At 35.4% G+C, this 27,289-nt stretch overlaps 1 protein-coding gene across 10 annotated transcripts in view; it reads right to left on the minus strand.

Annotated features, from left to right (window-relative positions):
* The window catches only part of OXR1 (oxidation resistance 1), a 461,178-nt gene that overhangs the window by 26,486 nt on the left and 407,403 nt on the right, over window positions 1–27,289 (minus strand). For all 10 annotated transcript variants that reach the window (XM_041769239.1, XM_041769235.1, XM_041769238.1 and 7 more), the window contains 5 exons: window positions 26,596–26,748; window positions 13,822–14,006; window positions 10,307–11,064; window positions 6,759–6,927; window positions 4,992–5,154 (listed from right to left, as the gene is read on the minus strand). In XM_041769239.1, coding sequence (XP_041625173.1) covers window positions 4,992–5,154; window positions 6,759–6,927; window positions 10,307–11,064; window positions 13,822–14,006; window positions 26,596–26,748 — 1,428 coding nt within the window. The remainder of the gene's footprint in view (window positions 1–4,991; window positions 5,155–6,758; window positions 6,928–10,306; window positions 11,065–13,821; window positions 14,007–26,595; window positions 26,749–27,289) is intronic.

Here is a 27,289-nt window from a genome sequence, read left to right on the forward strand (position 1 = left end):
GGCAGAAGAACATGTTAATGACTCTGGGGATATGATCAGCAAAATTCAGACTGTATGACATTCTAGAAAAAAATATAATTTCTTAAAAATGAAAATTACAAGGAAAAAGGCAAAGCACAGCAAAAAAAATGGACAGAGAACCTACATTTACAGACTTAAGAGACATTTTAGCTAACTGAAACATTTGGAGCTTAGCTGGATCTGGATTCAAATAACAAGTTTAAAAATTTATTCTTATTATATATAATGTATACACACACACACAGGCTCCGGGATCACAACCCGGAGTCAAAGGCAGATGCTCAACCACTAAGCCACCCAGGTGCCCCCAGCTTACATATATTTTAAACATAATTATGACATTTGAAGAAATGTGAACTGAGGAGAAGGAAGGTTTATAGATGGAATAAGCTGATAAAGCTGAGTGATGATATATGCAAATTCATACCACGTATCTCTATTTTTGTATGTTTATCAAATCATAGCATTATCATCAGGAAATGATGTCAATAGGCATCTTTCCCCACTTTTATCTCAAGATCTTCCTACACATTCTTGAAAGGCCACTAAAATACTTCCCTTGTCAGTGAAAATCTATAAAAACACTCTCCAACAAAACCCAAAAGTAACATTTTTCACCAAACTGCAAAGCCCCACAAAAGATACTATCCTCAGTATACATGCTCCACTTCTACTACTGTCAGTAGTAGTAGTAGAAGTTTCTACTACTGGTGACAGTAGTAGAAACTAGAGGAAAAGAATCTACAGTAGTTCCTTTCCAGTTGCAACATAACGTTATTAAACTCCCAATAGCAGAAGGACTCATAATTAAGGAACTTAAGATACTATGGCTGGAAAAAATAAACTTGATATAAGCCAATGTTTTTATGCTAACAATATTGATTGAACTAGAACAAAAAAGAATATATGGTAAAAGATATCAATCTCCTACACACCTTGAGCTATATGCATGGTTTCTCAGACTTCTTAGATTCTTTCAATAATCAGGAATCTTAGAATAGAGGCTCTTATTCCTGACAACCTTAAAATCAGGCTAACTGCTCTCAATGAATATAGGTTTCTGCTGCTCTCAACTCTCTCTGGAATTCACTATACAAATCTCCAAGTGTACTTCTTTACTCCTTCCTTTTCTCATCATTTCTAATTTTTAAATTCCAGTATTTTCTAATCATCTTCAGTAAGACTTTCAATTTGCATAGGCTATAATTGAAATTGTTTCAAATATTATAGAATCTTTCTTGCTATTTCAAGTGCATATTTTAGTAATTTGGGGTGCTATAGTTTGAATTAAGTTTTAACACCCTTGAGAGTAATGATGAAGACAGTGTTGAATCTACAGAGAGTTAATAAATGGGGGAAGTACTAGATAATTTCTTAAATTATCCGGGTGCACCTGCTTTAGCACCTTGTAGATATACATCGAGTAGGTTTCCTTAGAAGAAGATTAAAAAGGAATAAATACTTTCAAATTATCATTATCACAGTATATAGAAAACTTTTGTTGTTGATGTACATCAAAAGGTAGAACAAAGACAGATTAAACTTACAAACCTATGTTTCTTTAAACTGTACGAAAAAAAGTTTCTAACAGAGTTGTCCTAAAATGAAAAGTACTGTCCTTTGAGGTAATAAACTCTATCACTGAATTATGTTAAAGCAGACCCAAGAATAGTGTAAAATGTAAAATGAGAGGCTGAACTGCCAGTTAATTCCAACTTCCAGAGTTTATAAATTTATGACGAAATATTTACTACAACTGACATTAAAATTTATTTTAGGATATAGGCCATCTTGGAAGATGAGTAAAACTTGTATATCCTATTTTAATATTTGCCCAAATTTATTAACCATTTAATAATAGTAATATAATATTTGTTGAGAATGAATTATATCCTTCCATTGTTCTTAGCTGAGGATATAGTCCTATATGAAACTGACAAAATCCTGCCCTCTGCCACTTACACTGGGAGAGGGACAGGAGAAGCTAGAGCAGAATAAATTAATCATATGTGAAAGTTTTCCCAATGTATAAATTTCTGCTTAGCAATATATTTCTGCTTGGTAGCAGTTAGGAATACTAATCTTATAAGTATCACTGAGGCAGAATAAGAGTGAGTAGAGCACCTAGTTTTAATCAAACAGACTGATGTCCAAGTTGGCAGCCATAATAAGTTCATCCTGTATTCTAACTCACCTACTTTCCACCTCTATGTAGAAAAAAGGCCCCAAAACAGCATTTCACATTTTGAAGTAATTTTACCTAAGTACTCAAAAAACTTTCCATTTTTAAAACATGTAACATTTAAAATACTTTCTATGTCATTATATATTTGTTCACCAAGAGTAAACCCTAATGTAAACAATGGACTTTGGATGAAAAAAGGATACGCTTTTTATTTAGGCACCTAGCAACCATCAGGCACTAGACCAGCATGGTACAAGAGAAATGCCATGCAGGACATATTACAATTATAAATTTTCTAGCAACTACATTAAAAAAGAAAAAAAAACCTAGTTAAATTAATTTTGATTTTTATTTAATTCAATATATCTAAAATACTGTCATTAAACATTATAAAAGTTGATATTTTATAGTTTTATTTTTTTTAAAGATTTTATTTATTCACAAGACACAGAGAGAGAGATAGAGGCATAGACACAGGCAGAGGGAGAAGCAAGCTTCATGCAGGGAGTCCGACATGGGAACTCAACCTTGAGTCCTAGGATCACACCCTGGGCCGAAGGCGGCTCTAAACCGCTGAGCCACCAGGGCTGCCCAATATTTTATACTTTTAATTCTAAATCTTTAAAATCCAGTGTATATTTTGTATTTATAGAACATCTCAATTCAGACTACCCACATTTCAAAAGTGCTAAATTGCTACTTACAAGTAGTAGCTATTGTATAAGAATTAATATATTTACACTACAGCATCTCTCAATTCAGACATTAAATTTTCATAGGAAATACCTGATGCTGTTTAGATTTAGATTAAAACTTACAGTTGAAAAAGTAAATTCATATATCCTAATTGTTCTAAGCACATAAAAAACTTATCCAATAACTGATTCAAGTATCCATTTTAAAATTCAACTAGAAGTCAGTAAACTTAAAAATTCAATTCCTTAGTTGCACTAGCCACATTTCAGGGACTCAGTAGCTACATAATAAAGATGTGGCTACCGTATTAGACAGTACACCACTGTTTTCCTAGAAAATGCAGCAAAAAGTTTCTAAAATTATTTTCTCTTCCATTTCCTTTTTATTCGAATTCTGGTTGAAAACAGGTGAGGAGAGATTTATTTTTTCTTCAGAAATTATACCCTATAGAATCTGCCATAAGAACTGAGGCAGTTCCTTTGAATCGAATTAGTAATCAATCAGTAGTGATAGTCTATTATTTCCAAGGTTAAGAGCAGCCCCAATGGAGAAAGGTCCCTTACTTGACTGAAATTATTGCAACCCACCTTGTCACCCAAATTAGAAATTTCAGTTATCTAGCTGTCATTAAATCCTGTCTTAATAGCTAGCTAATAACTGTTTAAAAAACTTCATCACCTTCTATAGTACCGCAGTACAAGTATCCATCTTCGATCATCTGAGCTATTTTAAAAGCCTCCTAAAGCTAATTTTAAATACACAGAGATTTTATATATGTCAACACCCATGTAACTAACTGTCACCCGTAAAAATACAGAATATCTCCAGTATTCTATAAAGTTCTCTCCTGTCCCTAGCGATCCCCCCAGAAACAGGTGGTCTGATAGAATTTTGATTAGTTTTGACCCACTGAACTTCATGTAAATGGAATTACACAGCATATACTCTTTTACACCTGGCTTGGTTTAATTAAACACATTATCTGTGAGATTCATCCATATGTTGCCTGTCCAAGTAGACCTTTTTTATCACTAAGTTATATGGAATTCTATGAAATATTCTCAAATTTATTTATTCATTCTTCTCCTGATAGGAATTCAGGTTGTTTCCAGTTTGGGATCTATTGCGAATAAAGCTGGTATGAAGTTAATAACGTTGGTTTAAGTATTAAGAGAACCCAAAATAAATGTTCAATATATGTTACCTCTTTCCCTCCATTGTATTAGAGTTACAGTAGAAACTGATGCTGTATATACTACACAGAATGAACTTAAACAATTCAAAATCAGGTTGAAAGACATGCCATGTATACCTCCAATCATTATACATGTTGAATACATGTACAATAAATACATATCACATATACAACCACAAACATTAACACCAAGTGATTAACAAAACTGAATTCTGTTTAATATCACATTTTAGCATCTGCTCTATATTTTCTAATGCATCAAGAAGATATTAATCCAGGCAACCACAACAGAAAAACTAGATTTTGTTACTCTATCAATGCAATAAGACAAAGCATATAAAAAACATGATTATGTAATATTAAAAGACATATCTTTAAGAGGTTACAGAAAGTTAATTACTGTTATTCTGTCCATTTAAAGAAGTTCAATATATTTGAGCATGTTAAATTTTACATTTTGTAAAATTAGCATCAGCTTCCCTAGCATTATTGTAAATTCATTTCAAAATAATGCTTGAGTATGGACTTAGAAAGGAGTGCTAATTGACATGAACGTATTAAATGACTGGTGCACTTCCTCCATGCAGGAAGTGATACTAAAATGAATCAGATAAGAAATGTTTTATATAAATTAGTAAAACAGCAATTAATATTCTAAAAGGCACTCAATAAAAGTCATTTTACTGCCAATCAGTTGCTTCTTTAATATTTTAAAGCAAAAAAATCCAGGTTACTAATCAGATTCATTCAGTAAACATATATACATGGATGGTAAACCCTTAAAAAAATCACTCTTTGGTACAAAGATCACTTGTACTTTGCCTGTACTACCATAAAGCTATAAATTCACAAAAAGCAAAAAGATCAATGAAATCTTCACATATTTCTCCTTACCTCCCACTCTCTGGCTGCTGCTTCATTAGTAGAATCCTCATTTGTTTCAGATTCTTCAATCTTCTTCACTACTATGAATCCAGGTTCTCTGGTATATTCACCAGTGTCATCTGCATATATTTCTGGACTCCACTGAATGAAGAAGGCATACAAGTGGTCTGTCCTGTTAGAACAAGTGACTGTTAATAACAGACCTACTATTCTGTGCTCCTAGCTATAACTATAAAATGATATTTGTAACGTATCTTCAAAAAACTAGAAGACTTAAAATACATACAACATATACTATGCTTTATTTAAAAAGATAATGAAGCCGAATGGCAGGAAGAAATTAACTTAAATCTAGTTGGCTGTGTTCTGTCAAGTTGTTCTGAGAAACTATTTAGATTTTTCTTGGCATGCTTTTGAGTACACTCAGATGCTATACAAGGTAAATTTTTTTTTTTATCCTTAAAGAAACTAGTGATAGGAAAGGAAACTGAACCAGCAATTGTGACCTCATTCAAACGATGACCTAATTATCTAAAATACACGTAAACAATTTACTAACTGCCTATTTTAATTTTTTTTTTAATTTTATTATTTATGATAGTCACAGAGAGAGAGAGAGAGAGAGAGAGAGAGAGGCAGAGACATAGGCAGAGGGAGAAGCAGGCTCCATGCACCGGGAGCCTGATGTGGGATTCGATCCTGGGTCTCCAGGATCGTGCCCTGGGCCAAAGGCAGGCGCCAAACCGCTGCGCCACCCAGGGATCCCTAACTGCCTATTTTAAAACCTGGACATTATACAGAACTTTTCCAAGTTTACAGAAATTTCATGTGTTTAACTTTTAATGATACCAGGAATACACAATGTATTACTGGTTCCGGGATAAATGGTCTAATGTTTCAAGTCTCTGGATCCCATTTTCAATTTTGTTTACTAGAGTGAAACTATCTATGTTTCCTTGGCTATTAATTAGCAGGGATAATTAAATTATAAAAAGGGATTATATTATTACCTGCCTTGAGGCAGGGGTCATACTGTTTAATATTTTGATGAACCTTCTTGCTCTAAGACTTTTTTTTAAGTTTTTATTTAAATTCTTGTTAACACATCGTGTAATATTAGTTTCAGGTGTAGAATTTCAGTGATTCATCACTCAGATACAGTGCTCAGTGCTCTTCACAATAAGTGCCCTCCCTAATACTCATCCCTCATTTAGCTCATCCCCTACTGACCTTCCTGCCTCCAGCAACTGTTTAGTTTGTTCTCTACAGTTAAGAGTCTCTTATGGTTTGCCTCCCTCTCTGAGACATTTTAACTAGGTTTCTTTACCACTAAAACTAGGAAGATATTCATTTTTTTTTTTTGCATTAAATCACAAACAAAATTTAAAATGGGGTAAATTAAAAAGTACAAAATAAGAGCTAAATAATTTTAAGGGATCCTGTGGTTCAGTCAGTTAAGCAATTGGCTCTGTTTTGACTGAGGCCATCATTTCATGGGTTGTGAGATCCAGCCCAAGTTGGACTCCATGCTCAGCAGAATCTCCTTGAAGATTGTCTCCCTCTGCCCCTTCCCCAAATCGTGTGCAAGCCCATGTACACACACACTCTCTCTCCCTCTCAAATAAATAAATCATTAAAAAGGTAATTTTAAAAAGATTTAATGTTAAGTTTTAATCATAAACCATTTTTTAAAAGTACTTTTCCACTCGTGTTAAGTGACATCTAAGATAGTTTTAATTCAAGGAATCTCAATGTTTTTGAGTCTTTGTTTTTTACCTTTCTTGTGGTACAGCAAACCAATATTCATGTTTCTTATCTCTCTGCGCATACTGTTGCATTGTCGCACTTGCTTGAGATACAAATGTTTTCCTCATTGGTTTTCCAACTCTGAGACATAGGAACTTATGTAATCGATGCCTTCTCTTTTCTTTTAAAAGTACAGAACCTAGAAATGAAATACAGAATTCTTGCAATTCTCAAACACCATGCTTATATAATTTATTTTAATTAATGTTTACCTTCAAACTTCTGACAAGTAATACAGAATAAAATTTAATTTAGTGACAGTCATTTAGATGAATTCTCATAAGTAACTTATTTTCTTCTAAAGGTAAAGTGCCAAGTAATAAAAAGATTCATGAAGTAGCACCCAAGTTAAGAAATGATATTATGTCTAAGCATATCAGGAAAAAGGGGAAAGGTTTAAGAATTCTTTCATTAAATTTTTGCTTGGAACAACTTTATTAATTACATGCACATATCTATTTTTCTGAGTATTCTCTATCAGCCTTCTAGAATAACATCTAAACCATTTGTAGAATTTTTAAAGGTTTAAATCCAGTTATTACAGACAAAAATTTAATAAAAATTAATGAAGCTTTTACATATATGTGAGGTAGGCTAAAACAATCAACAATATGCTGGATGCAGCCACCTGTTTGGACAATTTATTATGAATGATCTCTAACTCTTTCAAACAGAGATGCTGACATAGGTATACAGAAGTCTGATGCTATGACTGAATTCAGGATTCTGGACATTACTAGCTACAATGGTGGCATACTATGGAAGTAAAAGCACTTATTTGTGGTCAGGAGCACTGGGTACTAGTCATGGCTTTCTTCTGTATCGTGCAAGGTGCACAAATCTATCTTAGCCTCAATATTTGCATCTGGTTAAGAGTGAACTTCTACCATTTGCCCCACAATTATTTTCCACAGTCGTATATTTATTAAACCATGTTGTTATAAAGTCAGTAAAGATCAGAAACATGGAATATTTCCCTACTATAGAACCTCTAGTTACTTAAAATTAGTTACTAAAACAGATTTTCATTCCTTTTCCCCTCAATAAGAACCCAAAGTTAATACAGGTATACCTATATCTAAACTTATCTATCAATTTTTCTCCTTTAGTATTTTGTTACAGGAGCTCCCTCCCCATCAAATTTCATACCTCAACAAACCCACTAAAATTAAAGCATTCTACCACATTATAAACATATCCCTCATTTTATTTTTTTCAAAAATTTCAAAATATAAGGCAACCATCAGACACAAAGAAATCAAATTCACACCAGTATTCTTTACAATACCAAAGACAGGAAATATCTTAACAATACAAATTGTTAATAACAACTTAATGTCCAGCATGGAAATGGTTAAAATACAGGGCCATTAAAAGCCATATTTTCAAAAAACCATAAGACATGGGAAATTATTCATGACATAAAATATTAAGTGAAAAAAAGGTACAACACTATAATCCTGACTTTACATAAAAAACATGTATAGATAAAAATACCAAAATTGTATACATATGTATTTATATGTGTATGTATATACATATACACACCAAAAATCAAAGATATATACACCAAATGTTAACAATGATTATTTCATGGATGAATTTTGGGTAATTTTTATAAATTTTCTAAAAATCTCCCATTTTGTCAAATGGGTAATTTAATGAATATTAATTCTGAATAAAGAAAAAGGCATTACAAAATAATTATTCAATCTTTTATAGAGCTTTGAGTAAATTAATTCTTTAATATCTACTGAATATCATTAGGATATCTAAAAAAAAGATGGCACAAAGAAAATGAAAACAGAGTACATGTATTTTAAAAACTGAACCAAACTTGTGTGTATTGCTGGTAGGAATATAAAATGTGCAGCCACTGTGAAAAACAGTTTGGGGGTTCCTCAAAAAGTTAAACACCGAATTACCACTGGATCTAGCAAATCCTCTTTGGATATATATCCAAAAAACTTGAAAGGAGGGTTTCAAATAAATATCTGTACACCAAAGTACATAGCAAGATTATTCACAATAGCCAAAAGGTAGAAACAACCCAAGTGTACATTAACAAATGAACACATAAAAAAAAAGGTGGTATATAAAGTCAACTGCTGAATGATGCAGGGGTTAGGGACACTGACTCCCTACATAGTCAAAACTGGAGTATAACTTTTGACCCTAAAAATCCTAACTACTAGTAGCCTAATGCTGACTGGAAGCTTTACCAATAATATAATGATTTATATACTATATTCTTAGAATACAGTAAGCTAAAGAAAAGAAAATGCTAAGATAATCATAAGAACAAATATTAAAAAATACACTTAAAATTTATAGTACTGTACTGTATTTTGAAAAGTATGTAGAAGTGGACCTGCAAAGTTCATTCAATGTTGTTCAATAGTCAACTCTATAATGGAATATAAAATATAAAAGGAAGGAAATTTTGAAACATGCTACAACTTGGATGAAACTTAAAGGTATTACCCTACCGGAAATAAGTCACACACAGAATAACAAATACTATATGATTCCACTTAAATGAGGTGCCTCATGTAGAAACAAAAGTTCAAAGAGACAAAAAGTAAAATGGTGGTTGGCAGGAGCAAAGTAAGGAAAGAATGAGGAATTACTATGTAATGGGTATAGTTTCTGTTCGGAAAGATGGAAAAGTTCTGGAAATGGATAGTGGTGATGACTACACAACAACGTAAAGGTACTTTAATGTCACTAAATTTTACACCTAAAAATGGTTACTATTGTAAATTTTATTTTATATGTATTTTAGCAATAATTTACTCTGGAGTTTAATTTAAAAAGTTCATTTGCAGATTGGAGTGATTTAGAATCCTATTTTAATAGAGTATAATAAATGCTAACTAAGATAACTGAACTATACTCCATTTATTATGTATTAAGGGGAAGCACTGTATATTAGAAATAAAACATAGTCTATAATTTTCATAAGTAAACAGTACTAAAAACCAAAACTGATAGAGAAATAGTGTTTTAATTTATCCTCAGTGCTTTATAAAGGAAAACTAATCAAACAATGACAAACTCTGGACACCTGGAATACTGTAAGAAATAAATTTTTATGTTTAATTGCATTTTTTTAAAGGCAGAATTACAAACTTTGGCAACTACAAATTGCAATATTTTATGTGCAGTGAAAAAAAGACATTTTAATGAGGTAACATACCAAGAATTAAGAGAAAAATGGAAAAGTCATAACTATCATAGAGCTTGCGTGCATTTTCAAGAAATTTTTTAAAGATGTAATACAAGAGTATCTAAATGCAGTGGAAAAGATGCTCATTACGTGTACAATCCACCACCGGATAAGAAAAGACAAGACTAGGAACTAGAGACCACATATTTATCCCCAGAGAAAAATTAGTCAAGGGCCACTAGATCATCCTTCAGAGTAGCTTAAGATACTGCAGCTTTTCGGTCTATGAGGAAAGAGGAAGACAACATGTGATAAGATGAATTAACTTTATATATTGCTTAACACTTACCTTCTAAATCAGCAGTTGCGATTTTATGTTTAATTTCTTTTTGTGACACCTGTTGAATATTTTCCCTTTGCTGTCTAGTCTGTTGCATAGTATGGGTTTTCCAGAGTTTCCGTAGCTCTTCTACCTCTGTCTCAGAGTCCTGATTTTGCTCCTTTCCTTGTTTTCCTTTGTTGACAGTTTGCTTTTGTTTAAAATCTCCTGCTTCCTCACAAGGCATACTTTCTTTTTCACCCTCTTCTTGATGTAGTAAATTCTCATTAAGAAGAAAATCCTGGTCTGCATTATCTTTTAAACTTGTGCTTTGTTCTTTTGGGCCAGATATTTCCTGAAAATTATCCGTAGCTTGATCTTCCTTCATGGCTCTTTCCAGATTATTTAAATTTATTTTAAGAGAAGTTGTCCCAATTTCATTTGTAGAATGTCCAGAATCAGATTTTAAGTGATCAGGTGTATTAGTAGACTCTGAAATGGCTGTTGAGCATTCTACGCCACTCTGATGGACAGTTTGCACAGATTCTGATGACGCACCAGATGATTTATCTTGTCGAAGCTCATCTGAAGAGACAAGCTCCTCTCGTATAGGAGAGAGTTCTGATTCCGTGAACACGTCCTCAGAAAGAGACTCCTCAGTGCTCTTCGGGGCTGTGCTGGCACTATCATTACCTGCATCGCGGGTTCTGGAGTCTATTTCATCAGTATGACTTCTTGTCATTTTCTTTAAATGGCAGAAGTCCCTTCCTGATACCTGATCTATTTCTCTGCCAGTAAACAGAATTAAAAGTTGTTACTTTTTAAATTCTATTTTATTTCCTACAAACTTAATACTAAATTAGTTATCACTAAAAAGGTTTCTAGAAAAGGGTGTAGCATATATCTCAACAGCACATCAAAAATTTGATTTATACAGACAGACCAAGTAAGCAGTTAAGTCAAGCTTTTGCAATATCTAGGTATCTGAGAAATATCAACATAAGATTTCCTGAATTAATCCACCTTAAAGAAGCTGAAAATCTAAGTTTTGGGTGAAGCTCTAATTCTACACTAAAATTTACTGATTACGGGAATATGGAAAACAAGCTTAGATAAAATTTGGATTAAAATTTTAAATGTCTTAGTAAAGAAAAAATACACAGATATTACACACATGGACACACACAAACATCCAGTGCTTATTTACATGTACATAGAGATTACACTAAAATATGCACCTCAAATGCAAAGCTGAAGACCAACTAGAATAAAACGGAGACAAAAATACTTACGGGAATTCTTTAGGCTACCAGCAACAACTCTTAATAATTCAGAAAAAAACTCGTTCAGCTAAAGGTTCAGATACTAGATATGTGAATAGTTAATAATTCTATCAAGATTTCCATGTTTAATGGCATTTGTATATAGGAGTACTAATGTTCAACGTTAGATAGCTTAAGTTCTGGAAGGAGGCAGTACAAACATCTACATAAAGCATGAAATAAAATAAATTTAAAACGATGGTTAAAAAGTAGTTTGTGACAAATGGAAATTAACATAAGTGGAAAAACTACTAACATTTTTATAAGTATAGGAGATAAGTTCAAACAAATAATTGCCTGTTTCTGGATGTGAAGCTGGGTAACTTCTATTTAATTCTTTCCTTGTGATATTTTCCAAATTTAATATAATGAGTATGCATAAAATTTTTTAACTAGAATAGGTAAATATTTATTTTTTAAAAAGCTTTTCAGTTGAATTACAACTCCTGTCTTGTCTCTCTTGCATTTGATTCACGGAAAGAAACATAAGCATCTAATTTGTGCTATTAAAGATGTAATAGTGTCATCTACTGGTGATTCACTCAAATTGCATAGATATGGTCTTGGCACTTGGAAAAGGCAAAACTTTTGAGAAACTGTATGTGCACATTTAATAAGATCATTAGGTAGGAGATAAAGTTAACAAATGTAAGAAGACACACATTTGTATATGGACTGTAAAACCTTCAGAGTTAAAATGCTGAAAGACTATGCCAATGATGTTGCTACTGCTTAATACAGTTCTAGAACACTACTTTTGAAATCAACTTTCCAAGTGGAAGACAGAAGGACATCAATCAAATCTTATACCTCAGTATTGCTACACATGACATTACTCTGCAAAACTACTTGATTTATCTGATTCACTGCCAAATATTGTTTTTGATTAATTCACAAGGCAAGACTGAAAGACTTCTTTAGGGAGGAATTTCTTTAAATGTTTGGGGAAATGCATGTCTTACCAGGGACATTCTAAATAATAAAACAGTAATTTGCAAGAAGAGCACTACAGAATCTTAGTAGAATACTTACAGATTACTCAGCATAAAAGAATCCCAAAGTATCATAATAAAAATAAAAAAGCAGGGCAACAGAAAGTGAACCTCACAGTGACTGACAATATATACATACTTAAATAATCTTCTCGTTTTTAAATCTAATCCTTTACTCTTTCACCCTTGTCTCATCCCCCCACCCCACCTGAATATTATTTATTTCCTGAAAGTGACTTTGGATGAAGATATTCTAGGAATTATCTGCACCTTTACAGGTGAGTTTACAAAGCCAAAATAATTTCTATTGGAAAGAAGGTAGAATGGAGACTGTTTGAATACGGGATTTTATTCTATCACATGTATCCTAACAACTCATGTACTCTGTCTCAGAAACAAAAATAATTTGTTTTTCTCCTATGTAAGCAGTTCTGTACCACAAGGGTTAATTTTCATACAATGATCCACATCCCTGTGGGCTAATAAAAGGATATATATATCTCAATATCAGTTAAAGTGAAGCCAATTTTTAAACCTTTGACAAAGTATGTGTAGAGGAATGGAAAGTGTTCTTTTCTGTTCTCACTCCTTTCTTTGTATATTACCTTCTACTTTTATTCTTTATTCTTTTCTTTTCTCTCTGGTCATTCCTTTGGTTAAGCATATTACTTTCAAAGGCCATGCTGAGCTGCAGTCTCATAACTATGTTATTTGAATCATAAGAATCCCTTGATCAGTATATTCCAAGGTTAACTTTTTCAAGGTCAACTGAGGGAGAAGGATGCTCATGGGATCTCCCTCAGATCCCACACCAGAATCTTCAGGCTGTTCTAAGAAAAATTTGAATGCTATCCTAGTCTACTTATATTACCTTGAATTAGTCACAGGAATAATTTAAAATTCTGAATGCTGTGTCTGAATTAAAAGAGCTGGTAAACACTAAATTAAATAAAGTTTATAGGTTACTTTTAAATATCCAGTTCTGACCAATTATACAAATATAAATCTAGAACAATTCCTAATTATTCAAAATGTGTTAAATATAATCTTTTCAGACTGTACTTTTTCATTGTTGATAAAATGAAAAGCGGTTATAATAAAACTAATAAAAAATACTTGAAAGCAAAAAAAAAAAAAAACAAAACAAAACAAAAAAAAACTAAGAGTATTAAACCAGAGTCATCTACCTAGATGCAATAAAATTCCAAAGGAATATAAATACCAATCTTACATGGGTAAGGATTCCTTTATTTTGCTATCCAAAATTTCTTTGTACATTGCAGCTGACATCACCTCTTCCATTGGACACATGATGCCATATTCCTCACAGCCATTCTCTTGAACCAAAGGGTCAGTTTTATGTGGATCAAACATTATATTATTTGGTGTAACTAGCAGCACACCACTGACTGTACCCTAAGATGAAGAAAGAAAATAACATTTAATCTTCAAATTTTAAATTTTCAAAAAGTATTCTATCTGTTTTTAATAATTTTCTTCCAATGTTAGGCCATCTGTTATATATAAAAGTAGTATATTTAAGCACTAAGATATTCTCATGAAAACATTTTTCATGATGTTTTATATTGATCTGCATTCTGCTTCCTGTGTTCCCCTCACTAGAGGTACCAAATATACTTTTATGTTCACAAATAGGTTTAATAAATATTGTGCCAATAATTCAATCTAGTATAAAAGAAAAATAGCATATTCTCTTTAAAATATTTTTTTAAAAATCTGTTTCAGCTTGAGTCTGTAACTACATAGCTATTTGACTTTAGGCATGCAAAGCTCCTGGGCCTCACTGTCTTCATCTGTAAGAGTAGGTATATTAGATGACTTCTAGAGTACACAGTAATCATTTTAACTTAATCATGAAAAGTTATAAAATTTTAAATACATTTATAATAAACAGCAATATAAATATGAAGAGTCCAACCTCTTGTTTTACAAATGAGCAATCTTAAGTCCATGAGAAGCCAATCTCACTAACATTAGCTAATACTATGGAAAGCTTTATATGTATCATGCTCTATATACATTATTATTTATTTGCTCTTCACAAGCATAGCTATGAGATGATTATACAAATGGGAAAATTAAGGTAGTGAGAGTCTAGTCAACTTATTCTAAGTAATAAATAACACTGCAAACATAAGTGGTAGAATCAAGGTAGTTTGTGTTTTTAAATAAAATCCCTCCAGATTTGAGTCTAAACTACAGTCATTTCAACTCAAGTGCTAAATATTCCTTTAATTCAATTTTTAATTCCCATTCTACTATATTCTGTAAGTGTTAAAAATAAAGAGCCAGACAGAATTCTAAAAATAAACTAAGTAGTTACTTCAAAGCTGTCCTGTCCTTTTTTTTGGAAGCTATTAAGGAAAACTTAAATCCTGCTTGATTTGGTATCACATCCTTCTTCAAAATCCATATTCAACTCTCTAAATTTACCTGGCTTAATTTTAAGAACATAAAAACTTAAGTAATGAGAGATACAACTATTGAAAATGATCAAATGGAAGAGTAAAAACAGAAAATACTTAAAATTGTCACCCATCTGGAAAAAAGTTATTACAGATGTTCAAGATAATAAAACATGCTTATCATTTGTAGAAACTGCATGCAATATTGGAGAGAAGCATATGTATGTGTGTATGTGTTTTGGTGGAAAAGGGGGAATCATTCTTGTAAGTTTAAATAGCATTTTTATTGTTGTTCAGACCAGGGGCCACCTAAATAAGGACTAACTTTATATAATATTTGATTGATATTTTAAATAGATTCATATGTATTAGATATGTTTGTATTCCTGGATCATATGCCAACACAAGTCAAAGAGAGATTGTAAGGTATGTTGTAGGGACATTTACATCCCTAAGGAAAATCCAAAAAATAGACCATCAAGAAGAGTAGAGTATATACAATGTAAAAAATTTTAAATATTTTTTTAATTTAATTTGCCAACATATAGTGTAATACCCAGTGCTCATCTCATCATGTGCCCTCCTTACTGCTCATCACCCAGTGACCCTATCCCCCCCCCCACCTCCCCTTTTGCAACTCTTTGTTTCCCAGAGTTAGGAATCTCTCATGGAAGGTTTCTTATTCTCTATCTTCCTTACTCTATCTTACCTTCTATAATTTTAAGTTATTTGAAAATAAAATCAAGTAATCAGTAAGAATTAAGGAAAGCAAACACCAGGTCTCTGAAAAACCTGTTAATTCTTGATTTCATAATTTCAAATAAGCATTAGCTTTAAATAATGGTTTAAGGATGAGATTCACTGGCATTACATCTCATCTTTCACTTTAGAATATTTTTGCAAAGACAATTTGTAGTAGGCATATACAATAGAAAAGGCCCAATATTAATGTAATGTTTTAATTCACTATACCTGTTAATACTATAATACTTAATACTATAATACTAATACTATAATACTGCTACTGTTAGTAGTGTAACAACAGAAGTAATTTGAAAAGCCTCTCAAAATTGTGTTTCTGCTTCTTAGATTAGAAGGGGCTTAAAGCCCTACCTCTTACCGCTAGACTGATCAATCTGTAATGTTACTTTCCAGGAAATCATCCTTAAAATTGCTGCTACTGAAGATGTGCTAATGTATTCTTCAAGCTTCTTTCCCTGACTCTAGGTGGGACTTTGAGATATCCTTTCTGATATTGTTCTCCCCAAATCAAGAGCTGACCATGAGAAACACTACTTCAATATAAAATCCATAAAAATCTTTTGACAAACTGCTCAAATTCATCTAACCAAGTGTGAAATCATAAACTCATACTAAAGCATTCCTCTTTCATTCTTTTTTAATACTGTTTCATAAATCTGAACCTATCAGGAGCAAGAACATATTATAGTAAGTGGTTTCCAATTAAAATATCTTCTTAATCTCAAGACTTTCAGAAACTTTAAGCAAAGATTTCTCTTTAGTATTAGTAACTGTCAATTCCTTATGTGCAATTACCTGACTAATCTTCCATGGAGAAATTGTTAGAAAATAAAGTCTATTTATAAAAGAAAAGTTACCACTCACACTGAAGTATTTCTGTAAATACTAGAAGATAAAAAACTATGACCTGGGAATCCAATCCAGTAGAGAGAAAAGCTTCTACTGATCTTTTAGTCAGTCTTTTTTTTAAAAGAGTTTATTTATTCATGAGAGAAACAGAGAGAGAGGGGAGGGGGGGAAGAGACACAGGCAGAGGGAGAAGCAGGCTCCTTGCAGGGAGCCTGACATGGGACTCGATCCTGGGTCTCCAGGATCATGCCCTGGGCTGAAGGCAGCGCTAAACTGCTGAGCCTCCCAGGCTGCCCTTTTTTTTTCAGTCTTAAATCCACTGTAACTTAACTATGACAATTTTATTGATAAATTTCCACAATTTTTATATAAAAAAAAGTTACTACAATAAATCTATAGGAAGATCCAGCCTCTAGCAAATGAACATCAGGTTACAAGCTGTTCCTAACCCTGCCATTGACTTTATTTTCTTTGATACTTAAATACAAATTTTATTCAAATAGCTACAACTGAAATTCTGCTTCTAGCCAAGAACTAATTTTGCCTAAAACTACTAAAACCACACACAAACACTACATCAAATGAGTGTTTTCAGCTACTGGAATGCTGGGCAGTGATACCTTTATAAGGGAAAACAAAGAAGATGAACTCTACAAAAGCCCCAGCTTACTGAGTAGAGAGTTTCCAGGCCAGAGGCAGAGAAAGGAGAGAAGAGATGAGCACTCCCTACTGAGAATGCTTTGGATATCTACTGAAGGCCTTCTTTCAAATTTCCAGCTGAGCACTGAATGCTACTTATATGAATGGCAACTATCCCAGGACAAGAAAAGCAGCAGCATTCAAAAGCAGAGGAAACAATTCATGGAGTCAACAGAGAAAGGAATAGTTTGTGTTCTCACTAACCACTGCAAAAAAACCTTGTAATTTATAGGGTCCCAGAAAACTCAGAAGGGCATCGTCTCTCAGTAAAGAGAAAAAGTAGCTATTTGCTTTGGTCCTGCCTAACAAAACTTAAAACAAAGCCATGCTATGATCAAATTGCTTTTAAAAAAACAACTGTGTTAGAGAAAATAGTATAAGAATATGTAGGAAAATACACAAATATCCAGCACTCAAGAAGATAAAATTTGTCCAGTTAAAAATTACTAGGCATGTAAAGGAAAATGAAAAAAAGGGGGTTCATCACAGTAACAAAAGTCAATTAACAGGGACAAATACAGAAGTGAGAGAGATAAATTAATTAGTAGAAAGATGTTATAACAATTATGATAACCATATTTTATATATTCAAGAATATAGAAGATAGATTGTACATAGTAGTTATGGACAAGGAAGATAAAAGAGAGCCAGTCTGAATTTACAGAGATGAAAAACATGCTCAAGAGAATTAATAGCAAATTAGACATGGCAGAAAAAACATTAAGTGAACTTAAAGGTATAGCAATTGAAATTTCCCAAAACAGAGAGATAGGGAAAAAAAAAAAAAAAAAGAACAGAGCATCAATGAGTTATGCACAAAACCAAGCAGCCTACTTACTATTTGCATAACTGCAGTTCCCAAAGAGGAGAGGATAGAGAAAAAAAAAAAGTGAAGAAATATGGCTCTGAATTTTCCAAATTTGATGAAAACTATAAACCAACAGATTCACGAAGCTGAGCGAATTCGAAGTAAAACAAACAGAAAAATACTCCAGGGCACATCATGATCCAATTGTTCAAAATCAATGGTAATGTGACTCTCTTAGAGATCTGTACTCTGAGGACTATAGAACGCTTATGCAAGAAATTGAAGAGGACACAAAGAAATGGAAAAACATTCCATGCTCATTGATTGGAAGAAAATATTGTTAAAATGTTTATACTACCAAAGCAATATATGCATTTAACATAATCCCTATCAAAATACCACCAATATTTTTCACAGAGCTAGAACAAATGATCCTAAAATCTATATGGAATCACAAAAGACCTGGAATGGCCAAAGCAATCTTAAAAATGAAAAAGCAAAGCTGGAGGCATCACAATTCTGGACTTGAAGCTATAGTCATCACAACCTGATTACTAGGTTGTAGTCATCAAGACAGTATGGTACTGGACAAAAACAGACACATAGATCAATGAAACAAAACAGAAATCCCAGAAATCGACCCATAACTATACAGTTAACTAATCTTCGATAAAGCAGGAACGAGTACCCAGTGGAAAAAAGGCAGTCTCTTCAACAGTGGTGTTAGGAAAACTGGACTGCAACATGCAAAAGAATGAAACTGGACCACTTTCTTAATACCATATACAAAAATAAATTCAAAATGGATGAAAGACTTAAATGTGAAACCATCAAAAATTCTACAGAAGAACATAGGCAGCAAACTCTTTGATCCTGTCTATAGCAACTTCTTAACTACACATGTCACTAGAGACCAGGGAAAAAAAGGAAAAATGAACTACTGGGAATTTATCAAGATAAAAAATTGCACAGCAAAGGAAACAATCAACAAAACTAATAGGCAACCTACGGAATGGAAGAAGATATTTATTTGCAAATGTTGTATCTGATGATAAAGGGCTAGTATTCACAGTTTATAAAGAATTCATTAAACACCCAAAAAATAGTCCAGTTAAAAAATGAGCAGAGGACATGAATAGATATTTTTCCAGAAAAGACATCCAGATGGAAAATAGACACATGAAGTTGCTCAAGACATCATTCAACATCAGGAAAATACAAATCAAAACTAAAATGAGATAGCACCTTACTCTGTCAGAATGGCTAAAATTAACAACACAAGAAACTACAGGTGTTGGCAAGGATGGGTATAAAGGGGAACCCTCTTGCACTATTGGCGAGAATGCAAACTGGTGCAACCACTCTGGACAACAGTATGGAGGTTCCTCAAAAAGTTAAAAACAGAACTATGCTATGATACAGCAATTGTACTACTATTTACCTGAAGTATACAAAAATACAGATTCAAAGGGGTACATGCACCCCAAAGTTTATTTATAGCAGCACTGCCTACAAGAGCCAAACTATGGAAGGAGTCCAAATGTCCATCAACTGCTGAATGGACAGAGAGGAGGGGCAAGATGGCGGAAGAGCAGGGTCCCCAAATCACCTGTCCCCACCAAATTACCTAGAAAAGCTTCAAATTATCCTGAAAATCTACGAATTCGGCCTGAGATTTAAAGAGAGACCAGCTGGAACGCTACAGTGAGAAGAGTTCCCGCTTCTATCAAGGTAGGAAGACGGGGAAAAAGAAATAAAGACACAAAAGGCCCCCAAGGGGGAGGGGCCCCGCGAGGAGCCGGGCTGAGGCCGGGGCGAGTGTCCCCAGGACAGGAGAGCCCCGTCCCGGAGGAGCAGGAGCTGCACCAACCTTCCCCGCGGAAAGGGGCCCGCAGGGAGTTGGAGCAGGATCCAGGAGGGGGGGGATGCCCTCGGGCTCCCTGGGACACTAACAGGCACCTGCGCCCCGGGAGATGCGCCGAGCTCCCTAAGGGCTGCAGGGCGCACGGCGGGACCGGAGCAGCTCGGAGGGCCTCGGGCAGAGGAAGAGGCTCCGTGCGGAGGGGCTGCATAGCCCGGGAGCAGCTCGGAGGGACTCGGGCGGCGGCTCCGCAGAGAGGGGGCTTCCCGGCCGGGAGCACGAATCCCGCAGCACAGGGGGCCGGGACACAGCCCAGGATCCGGCCTCCCCCCGGGACAGGCAGAGGCCCGGAGGGCCCAGGACAGCAAGGACGCTCCTGCCCCGAGCTGAGCACATCAGTGGCCTCGCCCTGGAGCCTCCAGGCCCTGCAGATGCAGAGCTCCGTAGTTCCTGCCGGGGATGACTACAGGGCTCCAGAGCTGGCCCCGCCACTGAGGTTGTTCCATCGGGGCCTCACGGGGTGAACAACCCCCACTGAGCCCTGCACCAGGCACGCGGCTGAGCAGCTCCCCCAAGTGCTAACACCTGAAAATCAGCACAACAAGCCCCTCCCCCAGAAGACCAACTAGACGGACTAGTTCCAGGGGAAGTCAAGGGACTTAAAGTATACAGAATCAGAAGTGGTTTTTTTTTGTGTGTGTGTGTGTTTGTTTTTTTTAGTTTTTTTGCTTTTGATTTGTTTCCTTCCCCCACCCTTTTTTTTCTTTCTTTCTTTTTCTTTTTTTCTTCCTCTTTTCTTTTTTCTTTTTCTCTTTTCTTTCCTTCTTTCTCTCCTCTCTTTTTCTCCTTTTCCCAATACAACTTGCTTTTGGCCACTCTGCACTGAACAAAATGACTAGAAGGAAAACCTCACCTCAAAGAAAGAATCAGAAACAGTCCTCTCTCCCACAGAGTTACAAAATCTGGATTACAATTCAATGTCAGAAAGCCAACTCAGAAGCACTATTATACAGCTACTGGTGGATCTAGAAAAGAGCATAAAGGACTCAAGAGACTACATGACTGCAGAATTTAGAGCTAATCAGGCAGAAATTAAAAATCAATTGAATGAGATGCAATCCAAACTAGAAGTCCTAACGACGAGGCTTAACGAGGTGGAAGAATGAGTGAGTGACATAGAAGACAAGTTGATGGCAAAGAGGGAACTGAGGAAAAAAGAGACAAACAATTAAAAGACCATGAAGATAGATTAAGGGAAATAAACGAAAGCCTGAGGAAGAAAAACCTACATTTAATTGGGGTTCCTGAGGGCGCCGAAAGGGACAGAGGGCCAGAATATGTATTTGAACAAATCCTAGCTGAAAACTTTCCTAATCTGGGAAGGGAAACAGGCATTCAGATCCAGGAAATAGAGAGATCCCCCCCTAAAATCAATAAAAACCGTTCAACACCTCGACATTTAATAGTTAAGCTTGCAAATTCCAAAGACAAAGAGAAGATCCTTAAAGCAGCAAGAGACAAGAAATCCCTGACTTTTATGGGAAGGAGTATTAGGGTAACAGCAGACCTCTCCACAGAGACCTGGCAGGCCAGAAAGGGCTGGCAGGATATATTCAGGGTCCTAAATGAGAAGAACATGCAACCAAGAATACTTTATCCAGCAAGGCTCTCATTCAAAATGGAAGGAGAGATAAAGAGCTTCCAAGACAGGCAGGAACTGAAAGAATATGTGACCTCCAAACCAGCTCTGCAAGAAATTTTAAGGGGGACTCTTAAAATTCCCCTTTAAGAAGAAGTTCAGTGGAACAATCCACAAAAACAAGGACTGAATAGATATCATGGTGACACTAAACTCGTATCTCTCAATAGTATAACTCTGAACGTGAACGGGCTTAATGACCCCATCAAAAGGCACAGGGTTTCAGACTGGATAAAAAAGCAGGACTCATCTATTTGGTGTCTACAAGAGACTCATTTTAGACAGAAGGACACCAACAGCCTGAAAATAAAAGGTTGGAGAACCATTTACCATTCGAATGGTCCTCAAAAGAAAGCAGGGGTAGACATCCTTATATCAGATAAACTAAAATTTACCCCGAAGACTGTAGTGAGAGATGAAGAGGGACACTATATCATACTTAAAGGACCTCTCCAACAAGAGGACTTAACAATCCTCGATATATATGCCCCGAATGTGGGAGCTGCCAAATATATAAATCAATTAATAACCAAAATGAAGAAATACTTAGATAATAATACACTTATACTTGGTGATTTCAATCTAGCTCTTTCTATACTCAATAGGTCTTCTAAGCACAACATCTCCAAAGAAACAAGAGCTTTATTTATTTTTTTTTTTAATTTTTATTTATTTATGATAGTCACAGAGAGAGAGAGAGAGAGGCAAAGACATAGGCGGAGGGAGAAGCAGGCTCCATGCACCGGGAGCCCGACGTGGGATTTGATCCCGGGTCTCCAGGATCGCGCCCTGGGCCAAAGGCAGGCGCCAAACCACTGCGCCACCCAGGGATCCCGAAACAAGAGCTTTAAATGATACACTGGACCAGATGGATTTCACAGATATCTACAGAACTTTACATCCAAACTCAACTGAATACACATTCTTCTCAAGTGCACATGGAAATTTCTCCAGAATAGACCACATACTGGGTCACATCGGGTCTGAACCGATACCAAAAGATTGGGATCGTCCCCTGCATATTCTCAGACCCTAATGCCTTGAAATTAGAACTAAATCACAACAAGAAGTTTGGAAGGACCTTAAACACGTGGAGGTTAAGGACCATACTGCTAAAAGATGCAAGGGTCAACCAGGAAATTAAGGGAGAATTAAAAAGATTCATGGAAACTAATGAGAATGAAGATACAACCGTTCAAAATCTTTGGGATGCAGCAAAAGCAGTCCTAAGGGGGAAATACATCGCAATACAAGCAGCCATTCAAAAACTGGAAAGAACTCAAATATTAAAGCTAACCTTACACATAAAGGAGCTAGAGAAAAAACAGCAAACAGATCCTACACCCAACAGAAGATGAGAGTTAATTAAAATTCGAGCAGAACTCAATGAAATCGAGACCAGAAGAACTGTGGAACAGATCAACAGAAGCAGGAGTTGGTTCTTTGAAAGAATTAATAAGATAGATAAACCATTAGCCAACCTTATTAAAAAGAAGAGAGAGAAGACTCAAATTAATAAAATCATGAATGAGAAAGGAGAGATCACTACCAACACCAAGGAAATACAAACGATTTTAAAAACATATTATGAACAGCTATACGCCAATAAATTAGGCAATCTAGAAGAAATGGACGCATTCCTGGAAAGCCACAAACTACCAAAACTGGAACAGGAGGAAATAGAAAATCTGAACAGGCCAATAACCAGGGAGGAAATTGAAGCAGTCATCAAAAACCTCCCAAGGCACAAGAGTCCAGGGCCAGATGGCTTCCCAGGGGAATTCTATCAAACGTTTAAAGAAGAAATCATACCTATTCTACTAAAGCTGTTTGGAAAGATAGAAAGAGATGGAGTACTTCCAAATTCGTTCTATGAGGCCAGCATCACCTTAATTCCAAAACCAGACAGAGACCCCACCAAAAAGGAGAATTACAGACCAATATCCCTGATGAACATGGATGCAAAAATTCTCAACAAGATACTAGCCAATAGGATCCAACAACACATTAAGAAAAGTATTCACCATGACCAAGTAGGATTTATCCCCTGGACACAAGGCTGGGTCAACACTCGTAAAACAATCAATGTGATTCACCATATCAGCAAGAGAAAAACCAAGAACCATATGAACCTCTCATTAGATGCAGAGAAGCATCTAATGGACCCAGAAGTGGACCCTCAACTTTATGGTCAACTAATATTCGATAAAGGAGGAAAGACTATCCATTGGAAGAAAGACAGTCTCTTCAATAAATGGTGCTGGGAAAATTGGACACCCACATGCAGAAGAATGAAACTGGACCACTCTCTTTCACCATACACAAAGATAAACTCAAAATGGATGAAAGATCTAAATGTGAGACAAGATTCCATCAAAATCCTAGAGGAGAACACAGGCAACACCCTTTTTGAACTCGGCCACAGTAACTTCTTGCAAGATACATCCATGAAGGCAAAAGAAACAAAAGCAAAAATGAACTATTAGGACTTCATCAAGATAAGAAGCTTTTGCACAGTAAAGGATACAGTCAACAAAACTAAAAGACAACCTACAGAATGGGAGAAGATATTTGCAAATGACCTATCAGATAAAGGGCTAGTTCCCAAGATCTCTAAAGAACTTATTAAACTCAACAGCAAAGAAAAAAACAATCCAATCATGAAATGGGCAAAAGACATGAACAGAAATCTCACAGAGGAAGACATAGACATGGCCAACATGCACAAGAGAAAATGCTCTGCATCACTTGCCATCAGGGAAATACAAACCAAAACCACAATGAGATACCACCTCACACCAGTGAGAATGGGGAAAATTAACAAGGCAGGAAACCACAAATGTTGGAGAGGATGTGGAGAAAAGGGAACCCTCTTACCCTGTTGGTGGGAATGTGAAATGGTGCAGCCACTCTGGAAAACTGTGTGGAGGTTCCTCAAAGAGTTAAAAATAGATCTGCCCTACGACCCAGCAATTGCACTGCTGGGGATTTACCCCAAAGATACAGATGTAATGAAAAGCCAGGACACCTGCACCCCGATGTTTATAGCAGCAATGGCCACAATAGCCAAACTGTGGAAGGAGCCTCGGTGTCCATCGAAAGATGAGTGGATAAAGAAGATGTGGTTTATGTATACAATGGAATATTTCACAGCCATTAGAAATTACAAATACCCACCATTTGCTTCAACGTGGATGGAACTGGAGGGTATTATGCTGAGTGTAGTAAGTCAATCGAAGAAGGACAAACATTGTATGTTCTCATTCATTTGGGGAATATAAATAATAGTGAAAGGGAATATAAGGGAAGGGAGAAGAAATGTGTGGGAAATATCAGAAAGGGAGACAGAACATAATGACTCCTAACTCTGTGAAACGAACTAGGGGTGGTATAAGGGGAGGAGGGCGGGGGGTGGGAGTGAATGGGTGACGGGCACTGGGGGTTATTCTGTATGTTGGTAAATTGAACACCATTAAAAATAAATTTAAAAAAACCCTGCTGAATGGATAAAGAAGATGTGGTATGTATATGTATGATGGAATATTACTCAGCTATCAAAATCAATTAAATCTTGCCATTTGCAATAATGTGGATGGAGCTAAAGTATATTATGCTAAGCATAATAAGTCAGTCAGAGAAAGACAAGTACCATATTTCACTCATGTGGAATTTAAAAAACAAAACATATGAATATACGGGAGGGGGATTAAAAAAAAAGGTAAAGGGAGACAAACAGTAAGAGACTCTTAAAGATAGAGAACAAACTGAAGGCTGATGGAGAGACGTGGGTGGGGGATGGGCTAGATGGGTGATGGCTACTGAGGAGCACACATCAAGGCTGATGGAGAGACGTGGATGGGGGATGGGCTAGATGGGTGATGGCTACTGAGGAGCACACTTGTCATGTTGAGCATTGGGTGTTGTATGTAAATTCATGTTGAGCATTGGGTGTTGTATGTAAATGATGAATCACTGAATTCTACTCTTGAAATCAATACTGCACTGTGTTGATTGACAAGAATTTAAGTCAAAACCTGAAGGAAGAAAAAAGAGACTATCTTAAATGCAACCAAAGAAAAACAAAATGTTGTACAATACACCAAATATAAAAATTGTAGACGACTCCTCTTCAGAAATAGTGCAAGTCAGAAAACAATGGAGTTCTGAAAGAAACATCTTTAAAGTTGTGAGAGAAAAAAAAAAAAATATGTGTGACTTGATAAGTGGTAACATACTATTGCTACTTTCTAAGCAGTATCTGGAGCATATTCTCCAATTCTGTGTTACTTTACTATACTCCCTTTGTTTAGAAAAGCAGCAAGCTGTGGCAGATGAAACATGCATTCACACAGGGTTTGAATTCCTGCCATGATAGGGAAACCCTGGACGTATTAACCTTTTCTGAAAGTTTTTGGTTTTTTTCCTGTGAAGAAGGGAATAGAACCACCTACTCCACAGGATTATTTTGAGTTCATGAAATACTTAAAACCCCTCATAGAGTTTTCTGGCATATAATAAATACTCAATAAATAGTAGTTATCTTCCTAGTTATCTTCCCTTTATGCGTGATACTAAATTTGTAAGAGTTACCACCCCAAACAGTGCCCAAGCAGTGGTCATTTTATATCAGCTTTTTGAAATACTCTATCAACAGCAAATTAGCTGTACTTTATTCTAGTAAATTTATATCCCACTGCCTTTAACAGCTACAAAATACCACCAAATTCTATATTAGTTATAAGCAAAGTCCATACTAACCTAAACTATTATTTCCACCAATATCTTCTCAAAATATTCAAACAGTTGCTGATGTTGGTAACTTAAAATGCAAATGTCAAACTGTCATATTTCAGTAATAAATAAAGCATAATTAAATTTTTTTCTCATGTATTATTCATTACCTTGCCACTGGTAATATATTTGCAATTAATTTTAAGAAATTTCTCAGTGAATGCTTCTTCTTCCTCAGAAGTTGAAGATACAACTCGTGCAGGTCGAATACCAGTAAAAGTAGATAGGGGAGTTGCTTCTTTCAGGTGGACTACATCAGGATTCTTAAAAAACAAACAAACAAAAACAATAACAAAGGCACTTCAGAGAACTAAATAAAAATTAAATTAACACATTATTAAAGTCAAATGAATAGCTTTCCTCAATTTTCATCACATTCTTGGGAGGTCAGCTCAGTATTTTTTTTAAAAGATTTTATTTATTTATTTATGATATACACAGAGAAAGAGGCAGAGACACAGCAGAGGGAAAAGCAGGCTCCATACAGGGAGCCGGATGTGGGACTCGATCCTGGGTCTCCAGGACCACACCCCGGGCTGAAGGCGGCGCTAAACCGCTGAGCCACCCGGGCTGCCCAGCTCAGTATTTTTTAAAAGATATTTACTTCTCTATTTTTTATTTTTATTTATTTATTTGAGAGAGAGAGAGAGAGCACGCAAGCGAGCATGAATTGGGAGGAGGGGAGAGGAAGAGGGAGAAGCAGACACTCTGCTGAGCAGGGAGCCCATCTCTTGTACCTGCACCCCCCCCACACACACACACTTGTACCTGCACCCCCCCCCCACAGACACACACACACACACT

This window comes from Vulpes lagopus, chromosome 9, assembly GCF_018345385.1.
Source record: "Vulpes lagopus strain Blue_001 chromosome 9, ASM1834538v1, whole genome shotgun sequence".
Taxonomy (NCBI): domain Eukaryota; kingdom Metazoa; phylum Chordata; class Mammalia; order Carnivora; family Canidae; genus Vulpes; species Vulpes lagopus.